At 46.3% G+C, this 16,163-nt stretch overlaps 1 protein-coding gene across 1 annotated transcript in view; it reads left to right on the top strand.

The window, feature by feature from the left end:
* Nucleotides 1-13,987, top strand: part of MRPL21 (mitochondrial ribosomal protein L21) — a gene marked incomplete at its 5' end in the record, with an annotated part of 36,787 nt that extends 22,800 nt beyond the window's left edge. The window contains one exon of the mRNA XM_082477663.1: nucleotides 13,827-13,987. Within this exon, the coding sequence (XP_082333789.1) occupies nucleotides 13,827-13,879 (53 nt within the window). The 3' untranslated portion in view covers nucleotides 13,880-13,987. The remainder of the gene's footprint in view (nucleotides 1-13,826) is intronic.
* Between the last annotated feature and the right edge of the window lie 2,176 nt (nucleotides 13,988-16,163).

Raw genomic sequence — 16,163 nt, 5'->3', positions numbered from 1 at the left:
AACCGTAAACAAGACGAAAAGACAACCCTCAGAATGGGAGAAAATATTTGCAAATGAAGCAACTGACAAAGGTTTAATCTCCAAAATATACAAGCAGCTCATGCAGCTCAATATCAAAAAAACAAACAACCCAATCCAAAGATGGTAAGAAGACCTAAATAGACATTTCTCCAAAGAAGATATACAGATTGCCAACAGACACATGAAAGGATGCTCAGCATCACTAACCATTAGAGAAATGCAAATCAAAACTACACTGAGGTATCACCTCACACCAGTCAGAACAGCCATCATCAAAAAATCTACAAACAATAAATGCTGGAGAGGGTGTGGAGAAAAGGGAACCCTCTTGCACTATTGATGGGAATGTAAATTGATACAGCCACTATGGAGAACAGTATGGAGGTTTTTTAAAAACTAAAAATAGAACTACCATACAACCCAGCAATCCCACTGCTGGGCATATACCCTGAGAAAACCATAATTCAAAAAGAGTCATGTACCACAATGTTCACTGCAGCACTATTTATAATAACCAGGACATGGAAGCAACCCAAGTGTCTATTGACAGATGAATGGATAAAGAAGATGTGGCACATATATACAATGGAATGTTACTCAGCCATAAAAAGAAACGAAATTGAGTTATTTGTAGTGAGGTGGATGGACCTAGAGTCTGTCATACAGAGTAAAGTAAGTCAGAAAGAGAAAAACAAATACCATATGCTAACACATATATATGGAATCTAAAAAAAAAAAAAAAAACATGGTTCTGATGAACCTAAGGGCAGGACAGGAATAAAGACACAGATGTACAGAATGGACTTGAGGACACAGGGAGGAGGATGGGTAAGCTGCGATGAAGTGAGAGAGTAGCATTGACATATATACACTACCAAATGTAAAATAGCTAGCTAGTGGGAAGCAGCTACATAGCATAGGAAGATCAGCTCGGTGCTTTATGACCGCCTAGAGGGGTGGGATAGGGAGGGTGGGAGGGAGACACAAGAGGGAGGGGATATGGGGATATGTGTATACGTATAGCTGATTTTATTTGTTATACAGCAAAAACTAACACAACATTGTAAAGCAATCATACTCCAATAAAGATGTTAAAGAAAAAAAAAGTGGAGTCTTGCCAGCCCGGCAAGGCTGAACCCCACTTCTGCCACTTATTCCATCTGTGCCCTGAGCAAGTTCTTACTGCGTGCCTTGGTTTCCTTGTCTGCAAAGTGGGGACATTAGCGGGACTTCCCTGGTGGTGCAGTCGTTAAGAATCCTCCTGGCAATGCAGGGGACACGGGTTCAAGCCCTGGTCCGGGAAGATCCCACATGCCGCGGAGCAACTAAGCCCGTGCACCACAACTACTGAGCCTGCACACTAGAGCCTGCGAGCCACAACTACTGAGCCCATGCGCCACAACTACTGAAGCCCGTGTGCCTAGAGCCCATGCTCCACAACAAGAGAAGCCACCACAATGAGAAGCCCGCGCACCACAACGAAGAGTAGCCCTGCTCACTGCAACTACAGAAAGCCCGCGTGCAACAACAAAGACCCAATGCAGCCAAAAATTAATTAATTAATTAATTTAATTAAAAATAAAATAAAATGACATTTAAAAAAAAGTGCAGACATTAGCGGCACCCACCTTGCCTTGCACAGGTGGGTGTGCTGGGGTGAACGTGGGCATCATGGCTAATTGTTAAGGCACGCTGCTCAGCGGTTCACTGACACTTTCTTATCTTCCAGATAATTCTCTTCACAGGACGTTGCAATGCATACAAAAGGAAACATGTGATCTGCCTGCTCGTTTAAGGGAAGACTCTACTTTACTGTCAAACCCATACCTTGAAATTGAAACTGGTATTTCACCTGATAAGAAAAGTTCCTTAAGAAAACCTTCCAGGAATTCCCTGGCAGCCCAGTGGTTAAGAGTCTGCACTTCCACTGCAGGGGGCACAGGTTTGATCCCTGTTTGGGGAAGTTCCACATGCCACACGGCCGAAAAAAAATTTTTTTTAATTCAAAAAAATGAAGGGACTTCCCTGGTGGCGCAGTGGTTAAGAATCCACCTGCCAGGGGCTTCCCTAGTGGCGCAGTGGTTAAGAATCTGCCTGCCAATATAGGGGCCACGGGTTCAAGCCCTGGTCCGGGAAGATCCCACGTGCCGCGGAGCAACTAAGCCCATGCGCCACAACTACTGAGCCTGCACTCTAGAGCCCACGAGCCACAACTACTGAAGCCCGTGCGCCTAGAGCCCATGCTCCACAACAAGAGAAGCCACTGCAATGAGAAGCTCACGCACCGCAACGAAGAGTAGCCCCCGCTCGCAGCAACTAGAGAAAGCCCACGCACAGCAACGAAAACCCAAACACAGCCAAAAATAAATAAATACATGAAAACATTTTTTTTAAAAAGTGAAACTTGGGGGGACTTCCCTGGTGGTCCAGTGGGTAAGACTCCGTGCTCCCAATGCAGGGGGCCTGGGTTCGATCCCTGGCTGGGGAACTAGATCCCACATGCCGCAACTAAGACCCAGCAAAAATAAATAAATATTTTTTTTAAAACAAAAGAGTATTAGAACTTTAATTAAAACTTTAGAACTTTAATTAAAAAAAAAAAAAAAGTGAAACGGGATTCCCTAGCGGTCCAGACAGCCCAGTAGTTAGGACTCCATGCTTCCACTGCAGGGGCTGTGGGTTCGAGCCCTGGTTGGGAACTAAGATCCCGGAAGCCATGCGGCATGGCCAAAAAAAAAAAAAAGTGAAACAATGCCTCTGAGAACGCAACAACGAAGTAGAAAGTAAATGACCAAATGCACAAAGAAAAAATGTAAGAGACCTGTGAATAGAAAAAACACCTGTATGTTTCTTCTCTGCTCTGCTCTTACGACCACCCTCACACTTCTCAGCACTCAGGACTTCACGTCTGGCCCCCCAGTGTGGAGCTTTCCCCACACCAAGCAATCCTCAGAATCTCGGGACACCAGCTGAGGGTCCTACAGCTGAATTCTGACACCACCCACCTGGGGAGAGCCCAGACCCAGTCCCACAAGACAGCCCCACTTCAGACGCCCATGGCAGGTCCAGGTTGTCACCTGTGCTTCTGACCGACAGCGACAAACTGGAGGTTTCCATTACTCCCTCCTCAGGGCTGACTGTTTGCTAGCAAGCCTCATAGAATGCATGGAAACAGTTTCCTTACTAGATTACTCACTTATTACAAAGGATACTAAGGGATGCGAATGAACAGCCAGGTGAAGAGGCACACAGCACAGGCCTGGACGGACCCCGAGCACAGAAGCATCTGCCCCCGTGGAGTTTGGAGTCACCACACTCCTGGCACATGAATATTCTTGTTCACCAAACCTGAAGTTCTCCAAACCCCGTGCTTTAAGGATTTTTAACGAGGCTTCATTATAGAGGCATGACTTCTGTTTTGAGGGGAAAGTTTTTTTCCCAGCTTTATTGAGGTATAATCGACATGGAACACTGTGTAAGTTTAAGGTGTATGACATGATGATCTATAATTATTAAGTTGGCATGATTGATTAAATCATTGACCGCCAGTGATTAACTCGACTTCCAGCCCTTCTCTGCTCCTCAGAGGTTGGGGGTGAGGCTTAAAGTTCGAACTAGGAGCTTTCCGAAAGTCACCCCATTAATATAAATCAGGTGTGGCTGAAAGGGACCAGTTATAACAAAAGACACACATTCCACTCTGGTGACTTTTATCCTTTAGGAAATTCCAGGAGTATGTTTTAGGAACTCTGCCCCAGGAACAGGGATGAAGACCAGATATACTTTCCTTATTATAAACCGCAACACAGCTTGGAGATGGTGTACAGCGGGGGTCCCCAACCCCTGGGCCGTGGACCGGTATCAGTCCGTGGCCTGTTAGGAACCCGGCTGCACGGCAGGAGGTGAGCAGAGGACAAGCGAGCGAAGCTGCATCTGCTGCTCACCGCCATTTGTATTACCATCCCTCCCACCCCCGATCTTTGGAAGAATCATCTTCCACGAAACCGGTCCCTGGTGCCGAAAAGGTTGGGGACCACTGGTGTACAGGGTGTATAATGCAGGGAAATGGTTAAAGGAAATTCGAGAGGATCGGTAACGTTTCTAGGATGATTTGCAGGAAAAGCCAGCAGGAAGGAAGGACTAGAGAAGGGTCAGATCCACGGGAGCCCTCAGTCAGCTGCAGATCTGATGGGTGTTGGTAGCGGCAGGCAGGCAGCCAGGAGGTCTTAAGGAAGGCCCAGAGCTCCCTCTGGGACTGTGGAGGGCTACTGGTGTCACAGCAGGTTGGGGACTCATTGCGGAGGTCCCACCAAAGCAAAATTGGCCAAGGTGGTCCCAACTGGACACCTGGGACCCTCCAAACACCTCCCCACCCCTAGAGACTCTTGCCTTCTCTTTCTTGTCACGTCCCCATCCTTCCACTGGGGATGGGTATCTGGACCCCTGGGACCAGTGGCCTTTGTCCTTCCCTGAAGAGTGGGGAGGGGTCCAGGGGTGGGTGCAGGGCTAGGATGATGGGACCTGTCTTGCTGCCCCAGCAAGAGTGGGGCACCTGGAAACTTAAGACCACCATCCCGCACCTGTCCTTCTTACCTGATGTCTGTTCCAGAAGGAAGGGATTTCCCTGGGGCGAGGTTCAGCAGCAAGACCCTTGCCTATCACCACCGTTCCCAGGCTCCCTTCAACTTTGACCTTCTTGATTTCTGCTGTAGCCTACCAACATGGGTGTTAATACCTAACACTTTTCTCTAATTTCCCTCACTTTTGTTTTTTTACTTAAACCCTTCCTTTAGCTTTGTCATGAGCCATTAGAGCTATGAAGTCCTAGCCTTGATGTAGCAGCTGTTTATTGACACATATTAAACAAATGCCTAACTGTGAAAATCGAAACTGTGTTCCTGTGTCACCCGAATCTCATCCTGTGCCCGGACGCACCCAGACCACTTTCGGTTCCAGCCTCTACTGATCACTGGCTACAGGTCTTGAGCCAGTGCTCGACCCTCTCTAAGCCTCAATTTCCACCTCTGAAAAGTGGAGGGGACCTGGCAGGTGAGGTCACTGGAGGTCAGTTTACAGGTGGACTGCCTAGTGACCCACAGCAGGTGTGAGAGGAGTACTGCTTCCCTCTCCCCTTCTCTCCGCCTCCAGGCTCCGCCCACTCCATCACTACCTTTCATCCAGTGCTTGCTGTAGGCCAGGTGCTGCGCCAGGCACTTTGCGTGAGTTATCATAACTGTGAAAATTAGTAAAGGGAAACCTCATTAAAATGGATTCAGGAGACCACAAGGGGGCGCTCTCACCACTTGACCTTAATTCAGATTCTCTGCAGGAAGTGACACTGCTTACTACATCCAGCAGGAGAAACAAAGATTTTCTCCTTGCCTGGCAACAGCTCAGCCCGTGAGAGACTGTCATAACTCAGCCAATGAAAGGCCACTACACTTCCAGCCCCCAGTTTCCTCCAGTGGACTTTTTGTTTATAACAGTCCCTCCCAACTCCCCCTTCTCCTCTATAAAAGGGTTTCCTCTCCTCTGCTTTACTGGACTCGCATGTGGTTTGCCATGTTTGCATGCCTATGTTGCAATTCTTTGCTGCTCCTGAATAAACCCATTTGCTGGTAAAATAACTGGCTATTTTATTGTTTTAGGTTAACATTTAATCCCCAAAAAATCCCATTGTGTTAGTCAGGGCTGTCCAGAGAAACAACCAATAGGATATATATAGATATAGAGAAAGAGATGTATTATGAGAGATTGGATCATGCTGTTACGGAGGCTAAGTCTCACAATCTGTCATCTGCAAGCTGGAGACCCAGAAAAGTATAATTCTACTACAAACCTGAAGGCAAGAGAACAAGGGGAGCCAATGATATAAGTCCCACTCCAAGTCCAAAGGTTAAAAACCAGGAGCACCGATGTCCAAGGGCAGAGGATGGATGTCCCACCTCAAGCAGAGAGCAAATTCACCCTTCCTGGGGATTTCCCTGGCGGTCCAGTGGTTAAGAATCTGCCTTCCAATGCAGGGGACACAGGTTCGACCCCTGGTCAGGGAACTAAGATCCCACATGCCACGGAGCAACTAAGCCCGTGCGCCACAACTACTGAAGTGGCGCACTCTTCAGGGATCGAACCCGTGTCCCCTGCATTGGCAGGCAGATTCTTAACCGCTGTGCCACCAGGGAAGTCCCAATAAATAAATATATATATATATATTTTTTTTTTTTTATAATTTTTTTTTTTTTTTTTTTAGAAATTCACGTTCTTTTATTTATTTATTTATTTATTTATGACTGTGTTGAGTCTTCGTTTCTGTGCGAGGGCTTTCTCTAGTTGTGGCAAGTGGGGACCACTCTTCATCGCGGTGCGCGGGCCTCTCACCATCGCGGCCTCTCTTGTTGCGGAGCACAGGCTCCAGACGCGCAGGCTCAGTAATTGTGGCTCACGGGCCCAGCTGCTCCGTGGCATGTGGGATCTTCCCAGACCAGGGCTCGAACCCGTGTCCCCTGCATTGGCAGGCAGATTCTCAACCACTGCGCCACCAGGGAAGCCCCCAATAAATAAATATATTTTTTAATTATGAAAAAACAATTTGCCCTTCCTCTCCCTTTTTGTTCGATTCAGGCCCTCTGTAGGTTGCATGGTGCTGCCTCATTGATGAGGGCAAGGCCACCTTCTTTACCCACTCTGTGATTCAAATGCTAATCTCTTCTGGAAACACCCTCACAGACACACCCAGAAATAATGTTTTATTAGCATCCCTCAGCCCTGTCAAGTTGACACATAAAATTAACCATCACACCCACGTAATTCTCACAATAATCTTACAATAATCTTTTATTATCCTTTAATTATCAATACAAATAAGGAAATTGAAGCTGGGAGAAGTTAAAAAAACACATCCAAGTCCACACTGCTAGTAAGTGGAGGCACCTGGCTTGAGGCCAGGTGGCCTATGTCCTGAGCCTCGCTGGGGAGGTTCGTGCCGGCGGGCGAGGAAAAAATTATTTTCCTCTACCCATCATAGGTTCTCCAGCCAGGGCTCTATAAATGAAACGGACCAAAGACAGGTTAATAAGAAAAAAGCAGGGACTTCCCTGGCGGTCCAGTGGTTAAGATTCTGTGCTTCCACTGCAGGGGGCACGGGTTCGATCCCTGGTGGGGGAACTAAGATCCCACATGCTGCGTGGTGCAGCCAAGAAGAATAAAAAGAAAAAGGCAAAAAGAAGTTTATTAACATGGTCATCTCATGTGGACACAAGGGAGCACGAGTGATGAGTAACCCACTGGGATAGTTAGAACTTGACCTTAAATACTATCTTAGCTTAAAACCAAGGAAAAGAGTATTTGGGCTTTGGGGTGGGAGGATACAAGTTATAGGAAGGTGACTGGGAAAAGAATGATAATCAAGGGTTGTTTAGTAAGGTTTGCTATGCAGGTTTGTCTGTTTTTTTAAATTTATTTTTATTTATTTATTTGGCTGCATTGGGTCTTTTTTACTGCGCGCGAGCTTTTCTCTAGTTGTGGCGAGCCGGGCTACTCTTTGTTGCGGTGTGTGGGCTTCTTATTGCGGTAGCTTCTCTTGTTGCAGAGCACAGGCTCTAGGCTCGCAGGCTTCAGTAGTGGCAGCATGTGGGCTCAGTAGTTGTGGCACACGGGCCCTAGAGCACCTGGGCTTCAGTAGTTGTGGCACAGGCTCAGTAGCTGTGGCTCACGGGCTTAGTTGCTCCGCGGTATTTGGGATCTTCCTCGACCAGGGCTCAAACCCGTGTCCCCTGCGTTGGCAGGTGGATTCTTAACCACTGTGCCACCAGGGAAGTCCCGCTATGCAGATTTAAGTCTTATCTTCTCTATTGATGAGAGTTTCAAGTCCTGTACCTCCTTGATTGGAGAAGGAGACTCTTTACAAAAGGAAATTACCTTTATGAATAAAAATTTCCGGGAATGCCCTGATGGTCCAGTGGTTAGGACTCGGCGCTTTCACTGCCGTGGCCCCGGGTTCAATCCCTGGTTGGGGAACTAAGATCCCACAAGCCGTGTGGCACAGCCAAAAATAAAATAAATAAATTTTAAAAATTTTCCTTTACGAAGGAAAACCTGTGCCCCATTTTTAGAGCTTTTCCTGTGTCTACTGGTTCTCAATGGCCTTTAAGTCAAAATAATTCAAAGGCCAAAGAGGCCTAGTTTGCGCTGGCATGTCTGGTGCCCCCAAACCTGCTTCTCCCCTCCACCTGCCTCAGAACTGCTCTCAGCCACTCTGAGGACCCTGTGCCTGGAGGCCCAGACTGCATCAGAGAAGCCTGTTGAGCTCAAAGAAGTTGATCCAAGGTTTTTATCTCACCATCCTTGATGCAGAAGTCTTCAGACTTCTGTAGGGTGGGTCATGGCTGAAGGAGGGCTGCTGGTGCCATCACAGCCTGCTCTGGGCAGGACCCCACCAAGGTACAGAGTGCTGTTGGGCCCCAGGGAAGAGGCAATCCAATCAGATGTTAATGTTTTTTGCTTTCACAGCCACAAAAGTACCTCCCCAAAACAGCCAGCCCTTATTCCAAGCAGAAACATCTGAGCTGCACTTGGAGAGTTAGCTGCTGCTTCTCCTTCTCCTTCTTCCCCCTCCCCCTCCCCCTCCCCCTCCTCCTCCTCCTCCTCCTCCTTCTTCTGTATTAAAAAGATTCAACCAAAAAAAAAGAAAGAAAAAAACAACAAAGAACAGCAACAAAAAAAAAAGAAAAAAGAAAATAAAAATAAATAAAAACAAAAAGATTCAACTTTCCAGAAAGAAAACCAAATGTAAAGTGAATGTCATACCTAGCAAGCCTTACAAAGAGGATTTCACAAATTGTCCCAAAAGTCTTAACATTCATAACCTTTGGTCTGGTAATATCAGTTCTAGGAATTTGTCCCAAAAAAATATTCAGATATGTGGAGAGTTATGTTTATACAAGGATGTGCATCCTGGCTGGATTAATAAATAGCAAAAATGGGATAAATGCAGATGTCCAACAATATAGAATTGCTCAAATAATTATGTAACAGTCATATAGTAAAAACTATGGAATCATTATCAAAAAGCAGATTGTTGGTTGCCTGCAAAGGGGAAGGAGTGGGGAGGGACCATCAAGGGCAGGAGGGACTTTTAGATGTGCTAGATGTCTTCACTATGTTAATCGTGGTGATGGTTTCATGAGTGTATACAGATGTCAAAACTTACCAAAGCGTACACTATAAATATGTGTCGTTTATTGTGTCAACCTTAAAATAAAATAGCTAGTTATTTTACCAACAAAATGATTCAGGAATTCCAATTTGGGACATGCAAGCTATGGCAAACCACAGGCAAGTTTGAAAAACTAAGAGAGGAGCATTCTTTTATAAAGGAAAGGAGGGAGTTGGGAGGGGATTCCTTGTTCAACTTTACTTGTAAATTGTTTCAGGGTACACAGTGTTCTATCAATATGGTTTATTTTACCACAGTCTATTTGTGCCCTGTAACAAACACACACAGTGTGACACAGGGTGTTTCCTGTCTCTTGCCCTATAACACTGTTGCAGTGAATAACTATACAAAGGTCAATTTGCCCACCTGGAAGTCAATCAATAGAGTGGATTTTCAGAACTGTGATTGCTGAGTCAAGGCCTTGTGTGTGCACAGCGTTGATGTGTGTTACTGTTTGCCCTCTGTATTAGGGTTCTCTAGAGAGACAGACCAATCGGATATAGGAGATATACATACTTATACATAACATTTTATATATAATATAATATCAAGTAATAATTATAAGGAATTGGCTCACTGCTATGGAAAACAGTATAGAGGTTCATCAAAAAACTAAAAATAGAGCAATTCCACTCCTAGGCATATACCCAGGCAAAAAGCCTATTGGAGGAAAGCCAGAGTTCAGGGTGGTGATAGTTTCTCATTGGCTGAGTGGTGGTGGTTTCTCATTGGCTGGGGTGGTTGCTGGGCAAGGAGAAAACTTTCTTCTTGCTGTAGTAAATTAATAATCTTCTTCCTTCTTCTTTTAAACGTAAAACTTCAAAGCATAGAAGTACTAAAAGAGAATATAGGAAAATTTCTTTATGACCCTAGAGTGGGGACAATTTTCTCTATAAGTCAAAATTTGGAAGCCATAAGAGAATAATAAATTTATAGAAAAAAACTTCATAAAAAAAAATCAAAGTCAAAAGACAAATTGGTTAGCCCTCAAGGAAATGCAAATCAAAACCATAATGAGATACTCCTTCATATCCACCAGGATGGCTATAATCAAAACTACAGTGGGAATTCCCTGGCAGTCAAGTGCTTATGACTCCGCACTCTCAACGCAGGAGACACGGGTTCGATCCCTGGTCGGGGAACTAATATCCCACATGCTGCACAATGTGGCCTAATAAATAAATAATTTAAAAATTTTTAAAAATCAAACCTGCAGGTAATAACAAGTGTTGATGAGGATGTGGAGAAAGTGAAACCCTCATACACTGCTGATGGGAATGTAAAATGGTGCATAGCCAAAAAGTGGAAAGAAGCCAAATAGCCATCAACAGATGAATGGATTTTTAAAAGATGGTATATCCATACAATGAGATAATGTTCAGTCATAGCGAAGAATTAAATACTGACGTATACTACCACACAGATGAACCTCAAAAACACTAGGCTCAGTGAAAGAAGCTGGACTCAAAGGCCACATATTGTATGATTCCATTTATATGAAATGTCCAGAACAGGCAAATCCATACAGACCTAAAGTAGATTAGTGCTTAAAGTAGATTAGTGCTTAAGCCTGAGAGAGTTGGGGGCAAATGGGAAGTGACTGCTAATGGTAGGAGGTTTCTTTTGCGGATAATGCAAATTTTCCAAAATTGATTGTGGTGATCATTGCACAACTCTGTAAATATACTAAAAACCATTGAAAATACACTTCACATAGATGAATTATATCTTATATCATATGTGAATTTTATATATATATATATATATATATATATACACACACACACACACACACACACACACACACACACGCATGCGCATTTCTTTTTTTTGGCCACACTGCACAGCTTGTGAGATCTCAGTTCCCTGACCAGGGATTGAACCTGGGCCACAGCAGTGAAAGCCTGGATTCCTAACCACTAAACCACCAGAGAACTCCTGTGAATTATATTTTGATAATGCTACTTTAAAAAAGACACACTGGTGAGGGTATGAGGAATAATTTTATATGTCAACTTGACTGAGCCACTGGAGGTCCTGAACTTTGGTCAAACATTATTCTAGGTGTGTCTGTGAGGGGGTTTCTAGATGACATTGACATCTGAATCAGTGGACTAAATAAAGCAGATTGCCCTCCCTAATTTGGGTGGGCCTCATCTAATCAGTTGAAGGCCTGTATAGAAAAGGCTGACCTCCCCCTGAGTAAGAGGGAGCTCCTCCTGCCTAACTGCTTTGGAAGAAGGACATCAATTTTTATCCTGCCTTCAGACTCAAACTGAAACATTGGCTCTTCCTGGGTCCTGAGGCTGCTGGTCTTTGGATTGGAACTACACCACGGGCTGTTCTGGGTTTCCAGTTTGCCAACTGCAAATCATAATTATGTGAGCCAATTCCTTTTTCAAAAAATTTTATTGAAGGGCTTCCCTGGTGGTGCTGTGGTTAAGAATCCGCCTGCCAATGCAGGGGACACGGGTTCAAGCCCTGGTCTGGGAAGATCCCACATGCCGCGGTGTAACTAAGCCCGTGTGCCACAGCTACTGAGCCTGCGCTCTGGAGCCCGCGATCCACAACTACTGAAGCCCGCACGCCTAGAGCCCGTGCTCTGCAACAAGAGAAGCCACCACAATGAGAAATCTGCACACCACAAGGAAGAGTAGCCCCCACTTGCCGCAACTAGAGAAAGCCCACACGCAGCAACGAAGACCCAACGCAACCAAAAATAAATAATATTAAAAAAAAATAAATTTATAAAAAAAGATTAAAAATTTTTATTGAAGTACAGTTAATTTACAATATTGTGTTAATTTCTTCTGTATAGAAAAGTGACTCGGTTATACATATATATTCTTATATATATATATACTTTTTCATATTCTTTTCCATTATCATTTGTCACAGAATATTGAATATAGTCCCCTATGCTATACAGTAGGACCTTGTTGTTTATCTATCCTGTATATAATAGTTTGCCTCTGCTAATCCCAAACTCCCATTCCTTCCTTCCCCTACCCCCTCTCCTCTTTGGCAACCACAAGTCTGTTCTCTGTACCTGTGAATCTGTTTTTGTTTTGCAGATATGTTGACTTGTATTTTAGATTCCACATATAAGTTATATCATATGGTATTTGTCTTTCTCTTTCTGACTTTCTTCACTTAGTATGACAGTCTCTAGGTCCGTCCATGTTGCTGCAAATGGCATTATTTCATTCTTTTTATGGCTGAGTAATATTCCATTATATACATATATATATATATATACCACATCTTCTTTATCCATTCATCTGTCGATGGACATTTAGATTGTTTCCATGTCTTGGCTATTGTAAATAGTGCTGCTATGAACATAAAGGTGCATGTATTTTTTCAAATTATAGTTTTGTCTGGGTATATGCCTAGGAGTGGAATTGCTGTATTTTTAGTTTTTTGAGGAACCTCTATACTGTTTTCCATAGCGGTGAGCCAATTCCTTATAATTATTACTTGATATTATATTATATATAAAATTTTATGTATAGGTATGTAAATCTCCTATATCCGATTGGTCTGTTTCTCTAGAGAACCCTAATACAGAGGGCAAAGAGTAACACACATCAACACTGTGCACACACAAGGCCTTGACCCAGCAATCACAGTTCTGAAAATCCACTCTATTGATTGACTTCCAGGTGGGCAAATTGACCTTTGTATAGTTATTCACTGCAACAATGTTATAGGGCAAGAGACAGGAAACACCCTGTGTCACACTGTGTGTGTTTGTTACAGGGCACAAATAGACTGTGGTAAAATAAACCATACTGATAGAACACTGTGTACCCTGAAACAATTTACAAATAAAGTTGAACAAGGAAGCTCTCTATGTGATGACAGGAAAATAGCACCAAGACATATAAGTAAGCAAGCTTCCTTTTACACGGGAAAGAAGGGAAGTATACATAACAACTCTTTTCTACTTGCATTTTCATAAGGAAATTCTGGAAGGATAACACAAGGAACCAATGAGTGGCTACCCGTGTGTCCGATGGGCAAATGTGGGAGTAAGACGTTTCCCTCGATACTTTTTTTAATATAAATTTATTTATTTATTCATACTTTATTTTTGGCTGCGTTGGGTCTTCGTTGCTGCTCACAGGCTTTCTCTAGTTGCAGCGAGCGGGGGCTACTCTTCATTGCGGTGCACGGTCTTCTCATTGTTGTGGCTTCTCTGAGTTGTGGAATATGGGCTCTAGACACGCGGACTTCAGTAGTTGTGGCTCACGGGCTCAGTAGTTGTGGCTCGCGGGCTCAGTATCTGTGGCACACGGGCTTAGTTGCTCCACGTCATGTGGGATCTTCCCGGACCAGGGCTCAAACCCGTGTCCCCTGCATTGGCAGGTGGATTCTTAACCACTGCACCACCAGGGAAGTCCTCCCTCGGTACTTTTTTATACTGATTTGATATTTGAGCCATATTAGTGATTGGAACCGTCCCTATTTAAAAAAATAAAATACCCGTCCTGACCTACCTACAGTATACTTGTCAGTTGCCCTTGTAGAAGGTCAGGCCCAGGAGGGTGGTGTCTATTTTGTTCATTGTTATACTTTCTGAACCTAGGAGATGTCTGGGTCTGGCACACAGCAGGTGCCCCAGAAACGCATTTGGGATGAACGGTTGAATCGAGAGAAACTGGAAACAAACGAAAAACAACAAACAACAGAGAATGCTCGACAGGAATGAAGGTGCAAACTATGGAATATCATAACGGAGTTAAGAAAGAGGTGTATCTAGACCAAGTGAGTTCCAAAACATACCCTTAAGTTGCGGGGTGGGGGGATTCCAAACAACCCAATCTGACTTATGTAAAAGAGATCCCTAAGTAAAACTATATGTGTGTGTGTGTGTGTGTGTGTGTGTGTGTGTGTGTGTGTGGTGTGATGTAAAATGTGGAAAAGTCTGGAAGAACATCCAGCAGAGCAGAGAGGGGAGTTGGATGGGGTGGGGAGGGAGGTGACCAGGGGGCTTCTGTGCAGTTTCCATGTATTCCAAGAGAATGCATCTAGTACTCGGGGAAAATGAATAACGTCAAATCAAAAAAACAATAGAGACGCTTGTGTACCATACGACTTCCATTTCGTAAACACGCACGATATGAGAGTGAAAAGATACACAGAAAGTAGCGCCAACGAAAGACGGGAAGGAAATGCAGCCGCGTCTTATCAGGGAGTGCGATTCCAGGCAATTTTAAAACTTGTTGATTACGGTTCAGTGTTCCCTGTTTTCCCACAATGAATACACCTTAATTGCGTAATTTAAAAGGTTAATAGAGGAGTGGCCTGAGCAGCCAGCCTTGTAAGTCAACTCCCGCTCCAGCCCCTGCGGCGACTGGCCGTGGCGTAGGCGGATCCGCCGGGGTTGCACGGACCGAGGGCACCCCAGGAGGAAGCGCGCGGCCACGAGGAAGCCCCGCGCGTGGAAGGGCGCAGGGCGGGCGCGCTCGGAGTACCGCCGGGGCTCCGCGCTCCGGCCCGGCTCGGGGCTCCGGGCTGGAGGGCACGCACGCCGCCCCCAGCCTCCTCCTTGCGGCCTGAAATCGGCCAGGGGGCGATTTCACACTCCCGCCCGGCTCGGCGCCGAACCGGTCCCTCCCGAAGTCTGCCTCTGACCCCGCGGGCGCGGCCCCGGGCGACCTTGACCCTCCGCGAGCGCCCGGGACACCCTCTCCCGCCCGCCGGCCGACCTCTGCTGACCCCGGGAGGGTGTGCGGGGAACCAGCGCGCCGCCGCGGCCGCCTCTCCCTCTAACCTGAAGCTCCTCCTCCTGCGTAAAAGAGCGGCCCTAGGGGACGCGGGGACGCAAAGGGGCCGTCGGTGAGCGCCGAGAGGAGGCGGGGGAGGGAGAGCGGAGGAAGCCGGGGGGCGTCCCGGGGCCCCCTCCCCACCCGCGACCAACGCCTCCCCAGCGAGCAGGACCGGCGGCTGCGCGGGATGCCCGGGACCTTGGCCTTCCCCGGGCCTGCGGCGGGCACCCAGGCGGGAAGGGGCCTGCAGCTTCGGGATCGTCCTGCGAGCTTCCTACGACAAAAACACAGATTCGAAGGAGCAGGACAATTGAGCATTTTTTTCAACTTGAAACTGCGTCCGGCAGCCGCCAGCAACCGCTGGTCTGCCGCTCCCGCCCCACCTGCCCCCCCCAATCCTCCCCCAACCCCGCCGCTGGGGCTGTCACTTCCTCCTCCGCACCCCACCCATCCCCGAAATTCCCCGGCTTTTCCTCCTCCCGTCAAAGGCAAGAGATCTCAAGGAAACAGTTAGTTTATCTGGCGGCCAGTTAGCTCCTAGCCAATCCCCCTCTTTCCTTTCCACGAAAGGTTTGGCGGGTTGGCGGAATCCAAGCCCAGGGGCTTCAGAAATGGGACTCCACCGCGGTTCCGGATCTGGAGTGGGGCGGGGAGACGTCTCAGGTCTTAGAAAAGGCAGGTGTCCTGGAACCGGGCCCGGTGGGACGGCCCGAGAAAGGGGTTATCAGTCTATTTGAGGTCATCTGGGGAGGCTTCTTGGAGCTGATGGTGTCTGAGTTGGACTTTGAAGGTTAAGTGGGAATGTTTCCGGTGGAAAGGGAGACGGCCAGCGGCTTGTATTTCAGGGTCAAGGTCAGAGTGGGGGGCTGCACCCCTCCCCACCCCTCCCCCACAGGCGGATTGGCAGCTGGTGTGTGAAAGAGCTGTGGGCATCCATCAGGGGATGAAGGGATAAACGAAATGTGGCATACCCTTACCATGGGATATATGCGGCCCTAAAAAGGGATGAAGCACTGACACAGGCTACAACCTGGATGGACCTTGAAGATATTATGCTCAGTGAAGGAAGCAGACATAGAAAGCCACATATTGTAGGATTTTATTTATATGAAACTTTCAGAATAGGCAAGGCTATAGAGACAGAAAGTAGATTC

Source organism: Balaenoptera physalus (genome assembly GCF_965194825.1).
Source record: "Balaenoptera physalus genome assembly, chromosome: 10".
In the NCBI taxonomy this organism is placed as follows: domain Eukaryota; kingdom Metazoa; phylum Chordata; class Mammalia; order Artiodactyla; family Balaenopteridae; genus Balaenoptera; species Balaenoptera physalus.
This window is presented reverse-complemented; position numbering and strand designations above follow the sequence as displayed.